The sequence below is a fragment of the Berghia stephanieae genome, chromosome 4 (assembly GCF_034508935.2).
Source record: "Berghia stephanieae isolate SIO BIC M18660-M18661 chromosome 4, UCSD_Bste_1.3, whole genome shotgun sequence".
NCBI classification, from domain to species: domain Eukaryota; kingdom Metazoa; phylum Mollusca; class Gastropoda; order Nudibranchia; family Aeolidiidae; genus Berghia; species Berghia stephanieae.
This window is the reverse complement of record NC_088363.1, coordinates 44,765,674-44,783,173: the sequence shown is the minus strand read 5'-3', so window position 1 is coordinate 44,783,173 and position 17,500 is coordinate 44,765,674. Positions and strand designations below refer to the sequence as shown.

Sequence of the window (17,500 nt, the reverse complement as noted above, 5' to 3'; positions counted from 1 at the left end):
AAAACAAAATGATAAATAACCAAAGAATAAAAACCTCAAACCCAAATTATCCCAATCAAAACTCGCCCGCCCTAAGTTTTCACAGGAAGAAGAAATAACCATTGTTTTCTTCCACCATTTCAATGTTGACATCGGCCTGACTACGAAAAGACACCAACCCTAATTCATGGTAAGGTTGACGTCGAGGGAGATTTTCCGTAAGCTCCTTGGTCTAGCATCTCTTTCAATTAGTAATTTCACCGTTGATCGTTTGTCGGGCATTTATTCATTCAATTTGCCAATATATTATAGTAGCATTTTTAAAAAACTCTAGAACAAACCTTGATTGATACGTGAAAGTTTGAAATTTCCTAACATGACCATTGTTTTGGTTCTCTTCCGCCATTTTGTCGTTGAAATATTCAAATGTAGTGCAAAGCAGTTTTGTTTTTTGTTTTCTATTAGAGTTAGTGAAAGTAAAGGTCCTAGGGGTGTTTGTATTTCCTATTAAGGCTAGTGACAAGTACTAGGTTTAATTTTTTTAGGGTTAGTTAAAGGAATACTTGGGTTTTTTCCCCTTTTCACGAAGACCTTACGGAAGTCTCTCTCTGTCAGGATGATCAAAGTGCTGAAATTGAATTTATAACCAAACCGTATCAGACTTGAATCGAGTTTACATGTTTTATTGAGGAGAATGGATATAGTTTTGAATTTCAGAGTGATTTTTTTTAAAAGCCAAGTTATATTTTTCTGTATTATTCTAGCTTAAATTTGACTTTTTAGCATTGGGCCTATCCCAAAACAATACGGTTTCGTCACGTAGCCAAAGGCAATCATGGGCTTAGATTAATGGAAGGACTTCGGTAGTTTCACAGCAAGCCTAAAGAGGGGATTTTTTTAACGTCACACTGTCTACTATTTCGGTTCTAAAATCATTGGAAGTGTGTATGTGATCAGCCCTTCGGAAAGACCAATCATGAATAGGTTGCATATTCACATTGAATCATAATGTGGCATATCTATTTTAGTAGCAGGATACATGGGCATATTCTAAGGATTACGGGACGTAAAAGAAAAAAGGAAAAATAATGTTTATTGATGACCAGCATCTATTTAGACTAGAAATTAAGATACCATTACTCTGGAATCAGAAAATCATATTATATACAAGGTATATATTCAGTCCATCGGAAGAGTAATTTTACACTTCCAATGAGATAGGAACCAATTTTTTTGATATCACACTTTTGCTTCCTCTTTTACTACCCTTCAACACAGTTATTTGATTGTGGTTTGCATGCGGCTACACAAAACAATTTCAAAGTGGAAAAATATTGCTATCAGCCTATATATGGGCTATGGGTAATTCTAAACATTTTAATTGAGGAGGGTGGCCTATAAATCGGTCATATTAAAGATGCAATGCGTTTAAGTACATTACTGGTCGCAAGGAAAAAAACATAACAACACATATCATCATCAAGTTCCATGCCTGTCTTTAACTTGCTTTGTGCGGCTATGTGGTCTTGTGGTATAACACTCGCTTTCAGATTGGAAGGTCCTGGATTCGAGCCTTGCTTGGCGCATAGTTGAGTCCTTAGGAAAGGCTCTTTACTCACATTCTCTCACCGTACTCATGTGTAAAATGAGTACCGGCTGTAAACAGCGTTGTCTCTGAGGGAAAAAAAAAATTGTAATATCGCCTAAACGGAATCATGTCTATTTCTATATGTTACGTGTTGCTGTTGGTCAGTGGCCCCTTGTAAAGGGCTTTGGGCACGTTCAGTGGATATTGCGCCAGATAAAAGCTATAGTTTTCTAACTCAATTTCAAATTGTTCCAATTTATACTATGGTATGCAATCTATATCTATTGTCTATATTTAGAAAAATGGTGCTTCAACGTGTAGCTTATAAGAGATAGCTCATGTCTTGCCTTGGGCAACAATGTAATCGCGAATAAATCCTTATAAAACCTTAAAGGTTGTTCAGCTTAAAAATCAATAATATGTGCCTGAAAAATTAAAGTTAATGTCAACCCACGCAATTTATCATTCACTTTATGTGAAATAGTATATTTTATATTTAGTATATCACTAAGGGTTTTTTTCTGAATGTAAGCCACCATTGGTAAACGGAATTGTGTTGCAATGATTTAAATATTGAAAATGAAATTTTATGAAGAAGAAAAAATGGCACTTGGATAAATTAAAGAATGTATAAAGTTGACGTCACTCAATCCTTTTTTTAAAATTGTTTTAAGACTGACATTTGGGTGAATAGTTCTCCCTCTAAACATAGCCTTTGTAAACTTATAGCCTGACCGTGGCCTTCGTAAACATAACGATGGCTACGCACTGACCAATAGAACAAACCTTGATTGATACGTGAAAGTTTGAAATTTCCTAACATGACCATTGTTTTGGTTCTCTTCCGCCATTTTGTCGTTGAAATATTCAAATGTAGTGCAAAGCAATTTTGTTTTTTGTTTTCTATTAGAGTTAGTGAAAGTAAAGGTCCTAGGGGTGTTTGTATTTCCTATTAAGGCTAGTGACAAGTACTAGGTTTAATTTTTTTAGGGTTAGTTAAAGGAATACTTGGGTTTTTTCCCCTTTTCACGAAGACCTTACGGAAGTCTCTCTCTGTCAGGATGATCAAAGTGCTGAAATTGAATTTATAACCAAACCGTATCAGACTTGAATCGAGTTTACATGTTTTATTGAGGAGAATGGATATAGTTTTGAATTTCAGAGTGATTTTTTTTAAAAGCCAAGTTATATTTTTCTGTATTATTCTAGCTTAAATTTGACTTTTTAGCATTGGGCCTATCCCAAAACAATACGGTTTCGTCACGTAGCCAAAGGCAATCATGGGCTTAGATTAATGGAAGGACTTCGGTAGTTTCACAGCAAGCCTAAAGAGGGGATTTTTTTAACGTCACACTGTCTACTATTTCGGTTCTAAAATCATTGGAAGTGTGTATGTGATCAGCCCTTCGGAAAGACCAATCATGAATAGGTTGCATATTCACATTGAATCATAATGTGGCATATCTATTTTAGTAGCAGGATACATGGGCATATTCTAAGGATTACGGGACGTAAAAGAAAAAAGGAAAAATAATGTTTATTGATGACCAGCATCTATTTAGACTAGAAATTAAGATACCATTACTCTGGAATCAGAAAATCATATTATATACAAGGTATATATTCAGTCCATCGGAAGAGTAATTTTACACTTCCAATGAGATAGGAACCAATTTTTTTGATATCACACTTTTGCTTCCTCTTTTACTACCCTTCAACACAGTTATTTGATTGTGGTTTGCATGCGGCTACACAAAACAATTTCAAAGTGGAAAAATATTGCTATCAGCCTATATATGGGCTATGGGTAATTCTAAACATTTTAATTGAGGAGGGTGGCCTATAAATCGGTCATATTAAAGATGCAATGCGTTTAAGTACATTACTGGTCGCAAGGAAAAAAACATAACAACACATATCATCATCAAGTTCCATGCCTGTCTTTAACTTGCTTTGTGCGGCTATGTGGTCTTGTGGTATAACACTCGCTTTCAGATTGGAAGGTCCTGGATTCGAGCCTTGCTTGGCGCATAGTTGAGTCCTTAGGAAAGGCTCTTTACTCACATTCTCTCACCGTACTCATGTGTAAAATGAGTACCGGCTGTAAACAGCGTTGTCTCTGAGGGAAAAAAAAATTGTAATATCGCCTAAACGGAATCATGTCTATTTCTATATGTTACGTGTTGCTGTTGGTCAGTGGCCCCTTGTAAAGGGCTTTGGGCACGTTCAGTGGATATTGCGCCAGATAAAAGCTATAGTTTTCTAACTCAATTTCAAATTGTTCCAATTTATACTATGGTATGCAATCTATATCTATTGTCTATATTTAGAAAAATGGTGCTTCAACGTGTAGCTTATAAGAGATAGCTCATGTCTTGCCTTGGGCAACAATGTAATCGCGAATAAATCCTTATAAAACCTTAAAGGTTGTTCAGCTTAAAAATCAATAATATGTGCCTGAAAAATTAAAGTTAATGTCAACCCACGCAATTTATCATTCACTTTATGTGAAATAGTATATTTTATATTTAGTATATCACTAAGGGTTTTTTTCTGAATGTAAGCCACCATTGGTAAACGGAATTGTGTTGCAATGATTTAAATATTGAAAATGAAATTTTATGAAGAAGAAAAAATGGCACTTGGATAAATTAAAGAATGTATAAAGTTGACGTCACTCAATCCTTTTTTTAAAATTGTTTTAAGACTGACATTTGGGTGAATAGTTCTCCCTCTAAACATAGCCTTTGTAAACTTATAGCCTGACCGTGGCCTTCGTAAACATAACGATGGCTACGCACTGACCAACATATTACGTCAAAAGACAAGTCTTTGGCCACAAAAGTAAGCAAAGCCTGAGTTGTATCCAACGGTTGTATCCATCCAATGGGAACATACATTTATTTCCTTGATCACTACTAACAACTCACTAGACGCTGCACAAACTTAAAAACATGATGTCAAAATACAAGTCCTTGTGGGTCCTTGAGGTCGTTTGTTAACTTATAAATAGAAAGAAATTGACGTTACTCAGCTCTTTGGTATTATTGTTTTTACCCAGTCATTTTCTTGAGTAGTTCTCACTAAATTTCAGACTATAAACATTTAAGGTTACACATTGTTTTGTGTGTTACTACGTTATATCTGGCTGGTAAATGTTTTTTAGCTAAGTGCATTTATTCTGATCAGACTGATTTTTAAGTTATTTTTTAAAAAAACATAAAGGACAACTTGACATTATATTAGAAGTACGTCGTGATGAACATTGAGTTTAAAGTCAAAATCACTAGAATTACAAAATCGTAGCATTTTACCTTTTACCACAGAGCTTTTATTCGTTTCTAATAAAGCATATTATTATTATTGATCTGGCATTGCACTGTGACACGGAAAGTCTCGGGCTCGAGCCCGGCTTCAGTCATTTTCGTTTTTTTTTCTTAGGTGAGATTATCAGCTCCCGATACGCTGACTTTGGACATATTATGGTTAATCTTGCAAAATATCAGACATCTGATAGAATTCATAGGTGAAGGTAAATCACGATCCTGCTAAGGTTGTAATTTTAAAATTTTATATTACACTTGGAGAACCCGTATTATTTGCGTGAAGATAAAGGCTATTACGAACAGGGACTCGTTTATTTTGATTATTATTATACTACTGTATTGTGGAAATTAACATAGATCGAGACGAATTTTTCGAGCCATCAACGATCAAAAATCGTTCAGGTAATGAAGTATGCAGGTGCGTGCAAATGAATCTGGTAACAGAGCGGCCAGATGGGATGGTGCTTCCCAGTGTGTCAAGGGACTGATCATTATGCCCTAACATATTTTATAAATAATCATTTAAGTCAAGGAATGATAGAATTACCCTTAATTTAAGAAAAGTTTGCAAGTTACTCTTATATACCAATCTGTAAAAAATAGTTTTGTAATATCTAAAATTGTCAGTGATTCTGTGTTCAGTGGCAAAATTTTAACACGAGCTGGAGGGCACAACTTAATCCCCCAAGCCTATCATAATTTAAATGAATAGATTTATCTCATTCTAAATTCAAACTTTAGACTCGTTCATTTTTTTCACATCTGGGTCAACCCGACATGAAACCAGACAAAGACGACAGGTTATTAAAAAAGAAGTCTTAATCATGAAAAACAATTTTCTTTTTGTCATTTTAATCACGATTAAATACATTTTTTCATGATGACGTAGGTGGAGATTTTAGTTTTTAGATCAAAAGAAAACAATGTTTTACTCACCAGGACGATTTCAAATCCTATTAGTAGTTAAAAAAAAACCAGCCAAACAAACTATCGATTTTTATATACAGAATAGTTATATATATATATATATATATATATATATATATATATATATATATATATATATATATATATATATATATAAAAGGCAAAAATTATGAATAACACTGCTCAACTTTTTGATAAAAGGAGCCATTTACAGTGACAAGACACAGATCTGTAGGAGTTTTAATAATTATACATAAAATGTTTATATATATAAAAATATATATATAAATATATATATATATATATATATATATATAATATATATATATATATATATATATATATGTCGGAGCATGACAGATATATATATATATATATATATATATATATATATATATATATATATATATATATATATCTGTCATGCTCCGACAAAGCGCTTCTTACAGTAAAATAATATAGAGTATTTATAAAGAGTGCTTTGCAAGGCGTCCCAAGGCGACAGCAACACTGATCATGTAAAAAACGAGACATGACACCTGCAAAGAGATTTTTCAATGTTTTTTTATCCGACAGAGGCAATGCTGTTAACGACCAAGTACTTATTTTACACCTGAGTACGACAAGAGAATGAGACTAAAGAGGCTATTTTTTTCAAGACATAACTGTGCACCTATTAGACCAAGCCTTGAACCCTCGACCCTCCTGTCCTAAGGCGTGTATCATCACACCACTAGCCCACACAGCTGCACATTTAACAATGGGATCATTTATTCTACTTTACACTTAAAAAATAGAGTATTTATAAAGAATGATTTGCAGGTGGTCTCAAGACAACAGCAACACTTATCATGTAAAACAAAACTTGACGCCTGCAAGGAGATAATACATTATTCTCCGACAGAGACAATGCTGTTAACGGCCAAAGATGACTCAAAACTCTATCAAAGGGCCACGAACTTGAGTCTTTATAATGATGCATCTTTTCTCGCATGTATCGGATGACCCGCTAGCTCAGTTGATTTAGCACTGATTGGATAGCTAGGTCTATTAGAACTAACGGAAAGTAGTTTACGAATGACTTAACGTCCTATCGAAAGATCAGTAAACTATTGATATTGTTCCTTCAACAATATGGAAATGCGTTTAATGGCCCTAATGGAATACTTTAGAGATATCAGAGTAAAGACCTTTTTGACAAGTTATTTTGATTAATCAAGGGAAAGTATACAATTGACGTCACTCAGCTCTTTGCTATTGTTTTTATACAACGACCTTTATGGTTTGTACTCACGAATTTATATCAATCAGATCATAAAAGTTCAAGGTTACACATAGTTTTGTGTATTGGGTTGTTTAACCTGGCTGGCGGGTGTTGTGAGTATCTTACCTATCAAACGCATAGCATCGATACGTATAAAAGTTGTTTTTTTTCTGGCCAAAATAGAGAAAAGAGTTTCGTCTTTGAACAACAGATTCATACGTGGGGCTGAAATCGACAGCAAGTAAATATTTCGAATTATCATTAGACCGGAAATATTGTTTCACAATGTCTGACGTTCCACGAAAATGAATGAAAAATGTTATGTAGTTTGACCAGTTAACTGTTGTACTCTGGAGAAACATGTATTTAAAAATTTAGCCAGAAAACTTGTCCTTCAATTTTTTGTCGATTTAAATGACCCTCATATTTGTTTTTAAAATTCTCAAATATGGGACTTCAAAAAGTCTTCCTGTAGCCCCAGGTTTGGGAAAATTGGCCAAGACGAGGGACATTTAAATCGATCGTCATATGAAGGAGGAATTTTCTGGCCAAATTTTTTAATACGAGTTTATTTCCAGGCAGAATATGCACTTAATGGTTTTAAAAAGTTCGATTAAAATATTATGTATTGCAAAGTCTGTGTCATTGACGGAGGTCAAAAAGCCGTTATTTAGATGAGATGTTGAAGGTCGGGAAAATTGTGACCAATAGCACCAAAATGTTGTTATGTGAGGATGGACCAGATGCCAATGAAATGGATTTTAACCTTATTCTTGAAAGATGCGTTTCTTTTTTAAATTTTGGCTAGAAAACGCCTCCTTCAAACATCGAACAATTAAGATGACATTCGAGTTGTCAAAATCTCACGAATTTCTAGGTTTTAGAGTTTTTGCGAAGATGAGGGTCTTGTCATCGATCGATAATTTAAGAAAGAGTTTTCTGGCCAAAGATTTTAATACGCCATATTTTCAGAGAACTGATATGTAGATTTGGCAAGATAAAAGTTATAAAAACAAAAGAGAGGATTTCATAATATTTGCAAGGTGTGAAATTCTAACCGCAGTGTAGTTTACAAGACAAACCTCTCTTAGGCACTTGGATTGAGGGGTAGAAAGAGAGTGAAAAAGAGAGGAGTGAGCAAAGAGAGCGAGAGAGAAAGAAATAGAGAAAGAGAGAGAGAGAGAGAGAGAGAGAAAGAGAGAGAGAGAGAGAGAGAGAGAGAGAGAGAGAAATGGACATAAAAATGTGGTATTAGCCATTACATTGTATTTGTTTATAACATTACATTACAATATCTTCCCCATCCCACCCAGGAAGGAAGGCTTGATTTTGAGAAGTATCCAAGTCGTCGAATGCGAATGATGAGTCGGTTGGAGCATCTTCCTTCGATGGCAGGGATCACCCAGGATTTGGTGAACCTCGAACTTACAGAAGACTCCTGGCCTGGGGGAAAACTTGCCCTCATGACGTGTGGAGATGATGTTGCGGTAGGTGTGTTGGTGTTTGGATTGAGAGAGAGAAGAGGGGGGGGGGGGGGGGGAAGATGGTCATGCCAATGGGCCACATTGTCATACCTAAGGTATCACAAGGCATTTGGTGAACATAGAACTTGCAGAAGACTCCTGACTTGGGGAAAACTTACCCGCATTGTGTGTGAGGATGATGTAGCGGTAGGTGTGTGGATGTTTGAGGTTAAGTTGTAGATGATTGTCCTACAACAAAGCCAAAGTACATTTTGGCATCACTCAGGATTTGATGAGCATAGAAACCACAGAGGACTCTGGGATTAGAGATTATTCAACCTAGGAGTTTACGTAGCGATATATATATATATATATATATATTTTATATATATATATATATATATATATATATTTTATATATATATACTCCCGGCCCCCACCCCCGCCTCCACCACCAGATAGGATGATCAGAATTTTGAAAATGTGGATTTCCGATTTTATAACACGTATACATTCTCCTTAATGAATATATATATATATATATATATATATATATATATATATATATATATATATATATATATATATATAACCTTAGCCAGGTCTGGTTTTTTCAACTGAATATTTAGTTGAGCATACGGAGCAATATCCATTAAATATGTTTAAAGCGCTTTGCAATGTCTCCCGAGCCAACAGTAATGCTTAAAGCCTCTAAGGCGTCATTACGATTTTTTATTCGACTGAGACCACGCTTTTTAGAGACCAGGTACCCATCTTACACCCGAGTGCGGTGACAGAATGTAAAGCATTATTTTAAGAACCAAAATTTGTGCCTCCCTGAGCGTGACTCGAATCATGAACCCGCAGGACAACTGATGGGTGTCATACCAGAAGACCACAAGACCAAAAACCGACAACAGCAGTCCAACTCCTGTTATAAATTTTAGAATCAAATCACCCAGAGTTTATACCCTTTTTTATCGATGGTTCACATTTTTCCCAATGTTGTCTTCAGGGCATGAATGCTGGGATCCGTGCCGTGGTGTCTGTGTGTAACCATTTGGGGTGCCAAGTCACTTACATCAAGTCTGGACTTCATGGTCTTGTCCATGGAGGTGACTACTTTGAACAGGCAACCATTGCTGGAACACTGGACATACTGTCTACGGGAGGAACCATCTTGAAAAGGTGAGTCTTTGGGAGTTGTACACGTCGCCTCACAGGAACCATTCTAAACAGGTGGGTGTTTGTCGTGTGTGCAACGAGTTAATAAAACGACCATTGCTGTTACGTTATAAGTTTTGTTTTTTTTCTACAAAGGAATTCATCTTGCAAAGATTGTTTTTTTTTAATGTGTAAAAACCCCATAGAAACCATCGTGAAAACTTGGGTTTTTGTTATTTGTGCATGGAGTCCAATAAGCTATCGCTGCTGTTATATTAATTAAACATGTTGTAAACAAGAGGAAATTTCATTAACTGAAAAGAAGGGTCTGTCATATGACCTGATCTTTAGATGAACAATCCTTAAATGGTGGTTATCTGAGTGCGGATTGTCAAAGGATCTTTCCTTTAAAGGATATATAATGTATAAATACACTCTTTAAGAACAATCTTTAAAAGATTATCTTCATCATGTGAGAAAAAGGTCCAACAGCCTATATATATATATAATATATATATATATATATATATATATATATATATATATATATATATATATATCCAGTTGCTGCTTGGATTGAAATATAAAAATGTGCATGTGGTAGACAACAGATAAAAAAGAAATGACAACACAAGAAAAATAACTGAACCTTTTAAAAAAAGACTTCATCAGCTGTGAATCAACAATTAATTAGAGATCTTTTAAAACTGAATTTGATAAGAGATGACCAAACATTGATGATTCTGTCCCCAGTTTTAAATACCCCGAGTTCGCCAACAGATGTGCTCGTCTGAAAGCTGCCAAAAACTTGGTGGAGAAAGAGTTATCCTTCCTGTTGGTGATGGGAGGAGATGGAACTATGGAAGGTAAGTTACGATTTTGCTTGGGTTTAAGATATTATCAAATGTGTTTGCGACCCTTTAAGGTCAAGTCAGAGCACGATCATATACAACCAAGGCTGCCAGATGGCCTCGTGCATGGCCAAATTTATTTTTTTTAATGGCCACAATAAGAATCGTGTTTCATTTATTATTTGGATTTAATATTCATTTTTAACAATGTTTTCCTCGCCTCGTCGATTATTTATTACCAACTTTGATGAGGTTTCCAAGGAGGTCAATGGGTTTGTCGAGTTTGGCCACATGAGGTTCCATTTGGCCACTTTTGAAGTCGAAATTGTCGACGAGGAATTCTGGTTATCTGGCAGCCCTGCTTGTCTTGGTAGAACAACCTATGCGTATCGAATTTCAAACTTATCTTCTCTTCAAGTGTAATATCTTAGAATCTACGTTTTTAGGTCTTTAATTTAAGTTCGTTTAATGGATGAATGCATGGCTAGAATGTGTACTCGGCTTGTTGTTATACAGCATTGCGATAATAACTTATAGCTTCCACAAGGGATAAAAAAAAAAGATTGTTTAATCTTATCTTATCTCTACTTAACCAATCTTATACATATGGAAGACTATTCTTCAATTCTTATTTTTATTGTTTTGAAATAAAAGGATAACGCCTCTCAAATTCTATCACAATGTAATGCCTTGTTTAAATATAATAATACAAGTTGTGATATTGGCTGACGTGCACTTTGTTACTGTATCATTATAAATATACTTTGAATAGTTAATGCGTGCCTGAAATACTCTAATTACTCAAGGGCCAATCCTTTTTGTGATAATAGTAAAATTAGCAGCAATAAGCTGGGGTGGGGGAGTAGCCGATTGGCTAGGGAATTTTCTGTGAAACGGGAGGTCACTGGTTTGAGCCCCACTTTCAATTTGTTTCCGTAGGCAAGATTGTAAACCCAAACTTCTCATTATGGACAACATTGGTTATTCCTGTTGACATCAAATGTTTGTTTGGTGAACGATCTACATGTAATGTTTCTTCGTGGATTGTCTAACAAAGCCTGCGCAGAAGGAAGTAATTTATTTTAAATAGCTACATTAAGAAATTTGATTGGAAAGGAATCTCATCTCGCTGCTCAGAAGTTATTTCTCTCAACTTCTTTTCAGCCATGAAGCTTCTCTGGGAAGACTGGGTGAGTCTACTGAAGGAACTCGATGACAAAGAGCTCGTGCCAAGGAATCTCCTTCGAGCGTACGTATTGTTGAAATGGTTTCCTGTCCTAATCAGATTGATGCGCATATCATTCGATTCTGGACCAGATTATTTTCACTTGAACATATTAAAGAGAAGTCTTTTTTTCCTATTTTGTCTATGTTACCATTCTTAAATTAAATGAAGTTTTGTTCCATTGCCACTGTCATTAAATTATCGCTCTCTAATCAAAAGCTAATTTTAAAGGATTGTACCTCTGCCAGAAGGGACCGTGGAGCTATTTATCCAGTTTTCATTAGCGTTGAACAGATAGAAGCAATTTCTTACTACACTTTGGACAGGATCATAGTCTATAGCAAAGTACGTTCAGCCAGATCATACGGAGTTTTCAAATTTTTTGAGATAATTACTTTTTGTAAAATAAGTTAGCCATCTTCGAATTTCGGCCGTCATTTTGCAATACGTGTGTCATATTTCATGCTTCAATCACATAGTGAAGTATTTTTTCACTTAGCAAACCTACCACATCTAAACATTCATTGTAATTTTGTATAGATAGAATGAAGTTGACGTCACTCAGGTCTTTGGTTTTTTTTTTTTTTGTTTTTTTGTGTGTTTTTTTTTGCCTTCCATGTTTATGAATAATTCTCACTAAACTGTATTAACCAGACTATACACGTTTAAGGTTACACATAGTTTTGTGTGTGGGTCCGTTTTAGTTCCGGATGACAATGTTGTCAAGCGCATACTATCTATATCTACTCTTTACAAATCTCACCCCCAACCCCATCCCACCAATTATCAGGCATCGTCACTTGAAGTTAGGTGTGATCCCGTGCAGCATTACCAATGACGTATGTGGTACAGACAACTGTATTGGAGCTGACTCTGCCCTGCATCGAATCCTTGAAGTCATCGACTCTCTCTACACGACGGCCACTAGCTCTAAGCTGGCATTTGTCATTGAGGTCAGTCAGTCCAGTCGAATGCTTGACCCAGACACTCGTGCCCGCAAGTTAAATTAATTTTTTATATATAAACCGTGTTCCAACATGTATGATTGTTTGATTATGCGCAAGCTTTGGATACTTATTAGTAACATTGTGACAAGTTAATTAAAACGGTCCTATCGTTTACTTGGATCTTATAAAAATATTCTTTAACATGCATGTGCCACCTATGAAGGATGTGCAGACGATCAAATTATGTGGCCACTGCTGAGTATCGATTAAATTGCTACTTCTCGATGAACAGTCTAGTGCCGTTAGTTGTGTATTAACAATTGACACGGTAAAAGTATTCACTTTTTGGCAACATATAATAATATACTTCTTCTGAGCGGCGCATAGTTGAGTGCATGGGAAGGGCTCTTTACTAGCATTCCCTCACCGTACTCGGGTGTAAAAGGAGTGCCTGGCCATTAATACGTTGTCTCTGTCGGAAACATACTTGTAATATAGCCTTACAGACGTCATGTCCCATCCTATATTATATTAAGCGTTCCTATTGGAAAGAGACCCCTTGTACACTTTTAGTGGATATTGCTTTTTTAAAATGCTCAAGTTTATTTTTTTATCATGCGTTGTGTCTTCTTTTATATAATGTGAAGTGTTGTGGGGTTTTTAGGGAGCCCTCTTGTAAAGCATTTTGAACACAACTGGATAATACTTGATATAACAACTGACAAGAAATTATGGAAAGAAAAGAGAATCTTCAGAAGACAACGGATAATTTAAAATCTTTTTGCGGTGATGAGAGTTGTTGGAGCGTCTCTCTCGCGACCAGGTGGAAGATGTCGTCCCGGTCGTGCCCTGGGTTAAACTCTCATCACTGCCAATTTTTTTTTTTTTTTTAAGTTGAATCATTTATTCTCTATTGTCTTCTGGCAATCCTCTGTGATACTAAGCTGCTAGAAGCTGTAGACATCACGCAATAAATTGTAACAATGAAGATAACAGCTTCAAAAAAGAACTAAAATATCAAACACGGAACGTTTCGGGCTCGAAACCCTTCTTTAGCCAGCAACAAAGCAAAACAATGAAAACGATGAATACATTGCTAAAACGCCAGATCGACGGCAGATCATTTATTTATGTTTTCATTGCTTTTTTGTTGTCATATTGTTGGTATTTAGTTCTTTTTGAAGCTGTTATATTCCTTTTTTGTTTAGCCCTTCTCTGCTGGTTTCAATTCTTGTCATCATTACCACAAGTCTTCCTACTTTTGTATAATACAGCTAGCGTTGATTTGTTTTGGTTTTATTTTTCGTCTCCAGCTTATGGGTTCGAAGTGTGGGTTCTTGACCCTCGCTGCAGGACTAGCTACTCTCGCCACTAAGATATTCATGCCAGAATGGCCTTCAACTGGGGACTGGAAGGATGAGCTCATCTACAAGGTATGTAAGGAATTTGTCATCTTCATCGTCGACGTCATCATCATCATCATCATCATCATCATCATCATCATCATCATCGTCATCATTATATCTTATCATTATTACCATAAGAGACACTCAAATGGTTGTTGATATTGTCCACAATCTAGGTGACCCAATCAAAACCTATCACCTCACACCTCATTCACTTGACGAAGGTGGTCGTAGAGGAGACATGAGAGATGCCTTAGCAGTAAGGACCCTCCAACCAGAACCGTCCTCAGCAGATTTCCTTATTATTGTTCAGCGGTCCATCCTTGTCCATTCCTTTACAATAGTTATCATCATTGATGCTATGTGTTCGGGTAAAATACCCACCTGCTCTACCCTCCAAATGAATTCATTCGATAGAATGAAGTTGACACCACTAAGCTATAATTCAATATCACAAACTCACACACACACAAACAAACACACACACACACACACACACACATACATACATAATTACACCACCTCTAGGTAAAAGAGGACCTCCACAACGATGTCCAAGCCACCATCGTACTTGTGGCAGAGACAAAACTGAATGTCATACATACACACACACACCACACACACACACACACACACACAACGCACATACACATACGCATATCTATAGATCTACCTCTCTATCCGGTCTCCTTATCCAGGTAAAGGAGGACATCCACAACGATGTCCAAGCCATCATCGTCCTTGTGGCGGAAGTGCTCGAGACAACTGGATGTCACACATACACAAACACACACACACACACACACACAAACACACACTTACGCACAGATCTATACATCTATCTCTCAATCCTGTACCTCATCCAGGTTAAAGAGGACATCCACAACGATGTCCAAGCCATCATCGTCCTTGTAGCGGAAGGTGCCAGAGACAAAACCGGGCGTCATATCACTCCGCATGATGTCAGGGACGTTCTCGTGGAAAGACAAAAGCTGGAAGCGGTGGTCACTACTCTAGGACACCTCCAGGTTAGCATCAGGGTGCCCACTCCAAATGCTACTCGAAGAGAGTTAATGGCCGCGAGCAATCTACAGGGTGATTCGTATGCAATGTTGCGGTTGGTATATTGAATTGCAAAGAACTGAAAAGAGATTTTTAAAAACATCCGATTTTCTGCATATTATACTACAGCATACGTTGGAATTGGTATTGTGATATGACACTCGTTTTCTGTTCGAAAGGCCTTGCTCGACGCATAGTTGAGTCATTGGAAAAGGCTCTTTACTCACATTCTCTCATATGTAAAAAGATTACCTTGTCGTCAACAGTGTTCTCTTTGCAATAATTGTAATATCGCCTAACACGCGTCATGTCTCGTTCTACATGTTACGTGTTGCTGTTTCTCAGGGACCCTTTGTAAAGCGCTTGGGGAACGTTAGTGGATAGTGCTCTATATGAAAGCTCACGATTTATTAAATTGCTTTATGATGTAACGGTTTGTTTTTAATTTCACAATTCAAGAAACATATCGCGACATGACTTTTGAATCATCCTGTATATTCAGGTTTTTGTCCAACCGGGTCATCGATCACATTGTCTGTTTCCTAATAAATACGCTGTTTTGTTTATAAACTTTTTAAACATACCCAGGGGTTAATCTGAATATAATGACCTTCTGTGGTGTTGAATACTTCGAAAATTATGAACACTTTTAGTATGTATGCAATGTGTTGCTATGTGGTCATGTGGTATGACATTCGCTTTTGGATCGGGAGGTCCTGGATTCGACCCTTACTCGGCGCGTAGTTGAGTCCTTGGAAAAGACTCTTAACTCACATTATCTCACCGTACTCAGGTGTAAAATGAGTACATGATCGTTATCAGCGTTGTCTCTCTCCGAAAAAATCGTAATATCGCGTAACATGCGCCCTGTCTCGTGTATCCCGAGTTTGGTTCTCTGAAACCGCAATATTTTTATTTCAGCTTTCATCTGGCACTTCTCCATACCCTATAATTGGATTCAATAGTCTGATGTCACGTCCGCCCAGCAACGAGCAGCTTGGTTCTAAACAAAGAAAATCTGTACTTTTTATTCTTCATGCTGGCTAGAATTTTTGCACATGTCATGTGATTATAATGTATAAAAGTCAAAACATGATCAGATTTATAATGTTTTTCTCCTCTGGAAACGCTTTTATGCTCGCCGGAGAAGTATTTCATAAGGGCGTCCGCCATTTTCCCGATAGTTTTGAACCAGTTACTATGGTACCATGCGTCATTACGAGGAAAGTGACGTCACCACTGTTGAATCCTATTCTCGACATTGGGTAGACTAATTATGTATCATGTATCGTGTTGTGCTAACCAAAGGATTAAAATTTACACATCATTAATTTATCTTCTCATCGTTCAGAAAGGTGGCACCCCGTCTGCCTACGATAGACTGATGGCCTCTCGCCTATCAGCGGAATCCGTGATGGCGCTCCACTACAGGGAGGAGTCGGAGCCCCCCTTCATGATGGGGGTCATCGGCAATGAGGTCACGTGCCTGCCTCTTCTAGAAGTGGTCAAACGAAATGAAGAAGTGACCAAGTCGCTACAGAACAAAGATTTCGTCAACGTTGTCAAACAACGAGGGAAGAAATTTCAGGTATTGAGACTTGAGATATATCGTGGTGTTTTATATTGAGATCTTTGGGGTAGGTAGAATAATTAATACATTATAGGATATACATATACATTATAAATATACATGTATACATGTATATATATGATATATATATATATATATATATATATATATATATATATGCACACATATATATATTAATATTAATATTGATAATAATAATAATAATAATAATAATAATAATAATAATAATATATAATATATATAATATATATATATATATATATATATATATATATATATATATATATATATATATGTGTGTGTGTGTGTGTATAGGTGTATGCGTGTGGCCATTTCATTATCGTTTCCTAGAGTTCCGTTTAATGCTACTTAAACCGGGATAAACTCTCGCTATTTTGATCAGATTTCTTGTAAGACGGCTTTTTTTTTTATTTTAACTTCTCGTGGATCATAAGGCCTTCACTAAACTCAGGTTTTCGTCCCAACCCAACCATCGATCACAAGATATGTTGCTGTCATACCTTTGGATATTTCTTAATAAATGTATAAACATTGCTTTTTTCATTACAATTGTAAACAAACTCATCCGTAAAACTGAACAAAACAATCCATTGAGGAATTGGATATTTTGAAAAATATGAACACTTTTTTTTATTATGGGGGTCGTTTGGGGCACATTTTGCAATGTTAAGGAAAAATAATATCAA

At 36.2% G+C, this 17,500-nt stretch overlaps 1 protein-coding gene across 3 annotated transcripts in view; it reads left to right on the top strand.

The window, feature by feature from the left end:
- LOC144970650 (ATP-dependent 6-phosphofructokinase-like) overlaps positions 1 to 17,500 on the top strand; it is a 37,105-nt gene that overhangs the window by 5,801 nt on the left and 13,804 nt on the right. Inside the window, exons 1-9 of one of the 3 annotated variants that reach the window (XM_078910488.1) lie at positions 101 to 169; positions 8,398 to 8,571; positions 9,563 to 9,735; positions 10,465 to 10,577; positions 11,727 to 11,811; positions 12,578 to 12,740; positions 14,048 to 14,167; positions 15,007 to 15,168; positions 16,554 to 16,790. In XM_078910488.1, the coding sequence (XP_078766614.1) occupies positions 167 to 169; positions 8,398 to 8,571; positions 9,563 to 9,735; positions 10,465 to 10,577; positions 11,727 to 11,811; positions 12,578 to 12,740; positions 14,048 to 14,167; positions 15,007 to 15,168; positions 16,554 to 16,790 (1,230 nt within the window). In that variant the 5' untranslated portion in view covers positions 101 to 166. Of the gene's footprint in view, positions 1 to 100; positions 170 to 8,397; positions 8,572 to 9,562; positions 9,736 to 10,464; positions 10,578 to 11,726; positions 11,812 to 12,577; positions 12,741 to 14,047; positions 14,168 to 15,006; positions 15,169 to 16,553; positions 16,791 to 17,500 lie in introns of those variants that run through there. The other 2 variants (XM_078910489.1, XM_078910487.1) reach the window with 2 other exon arrangements.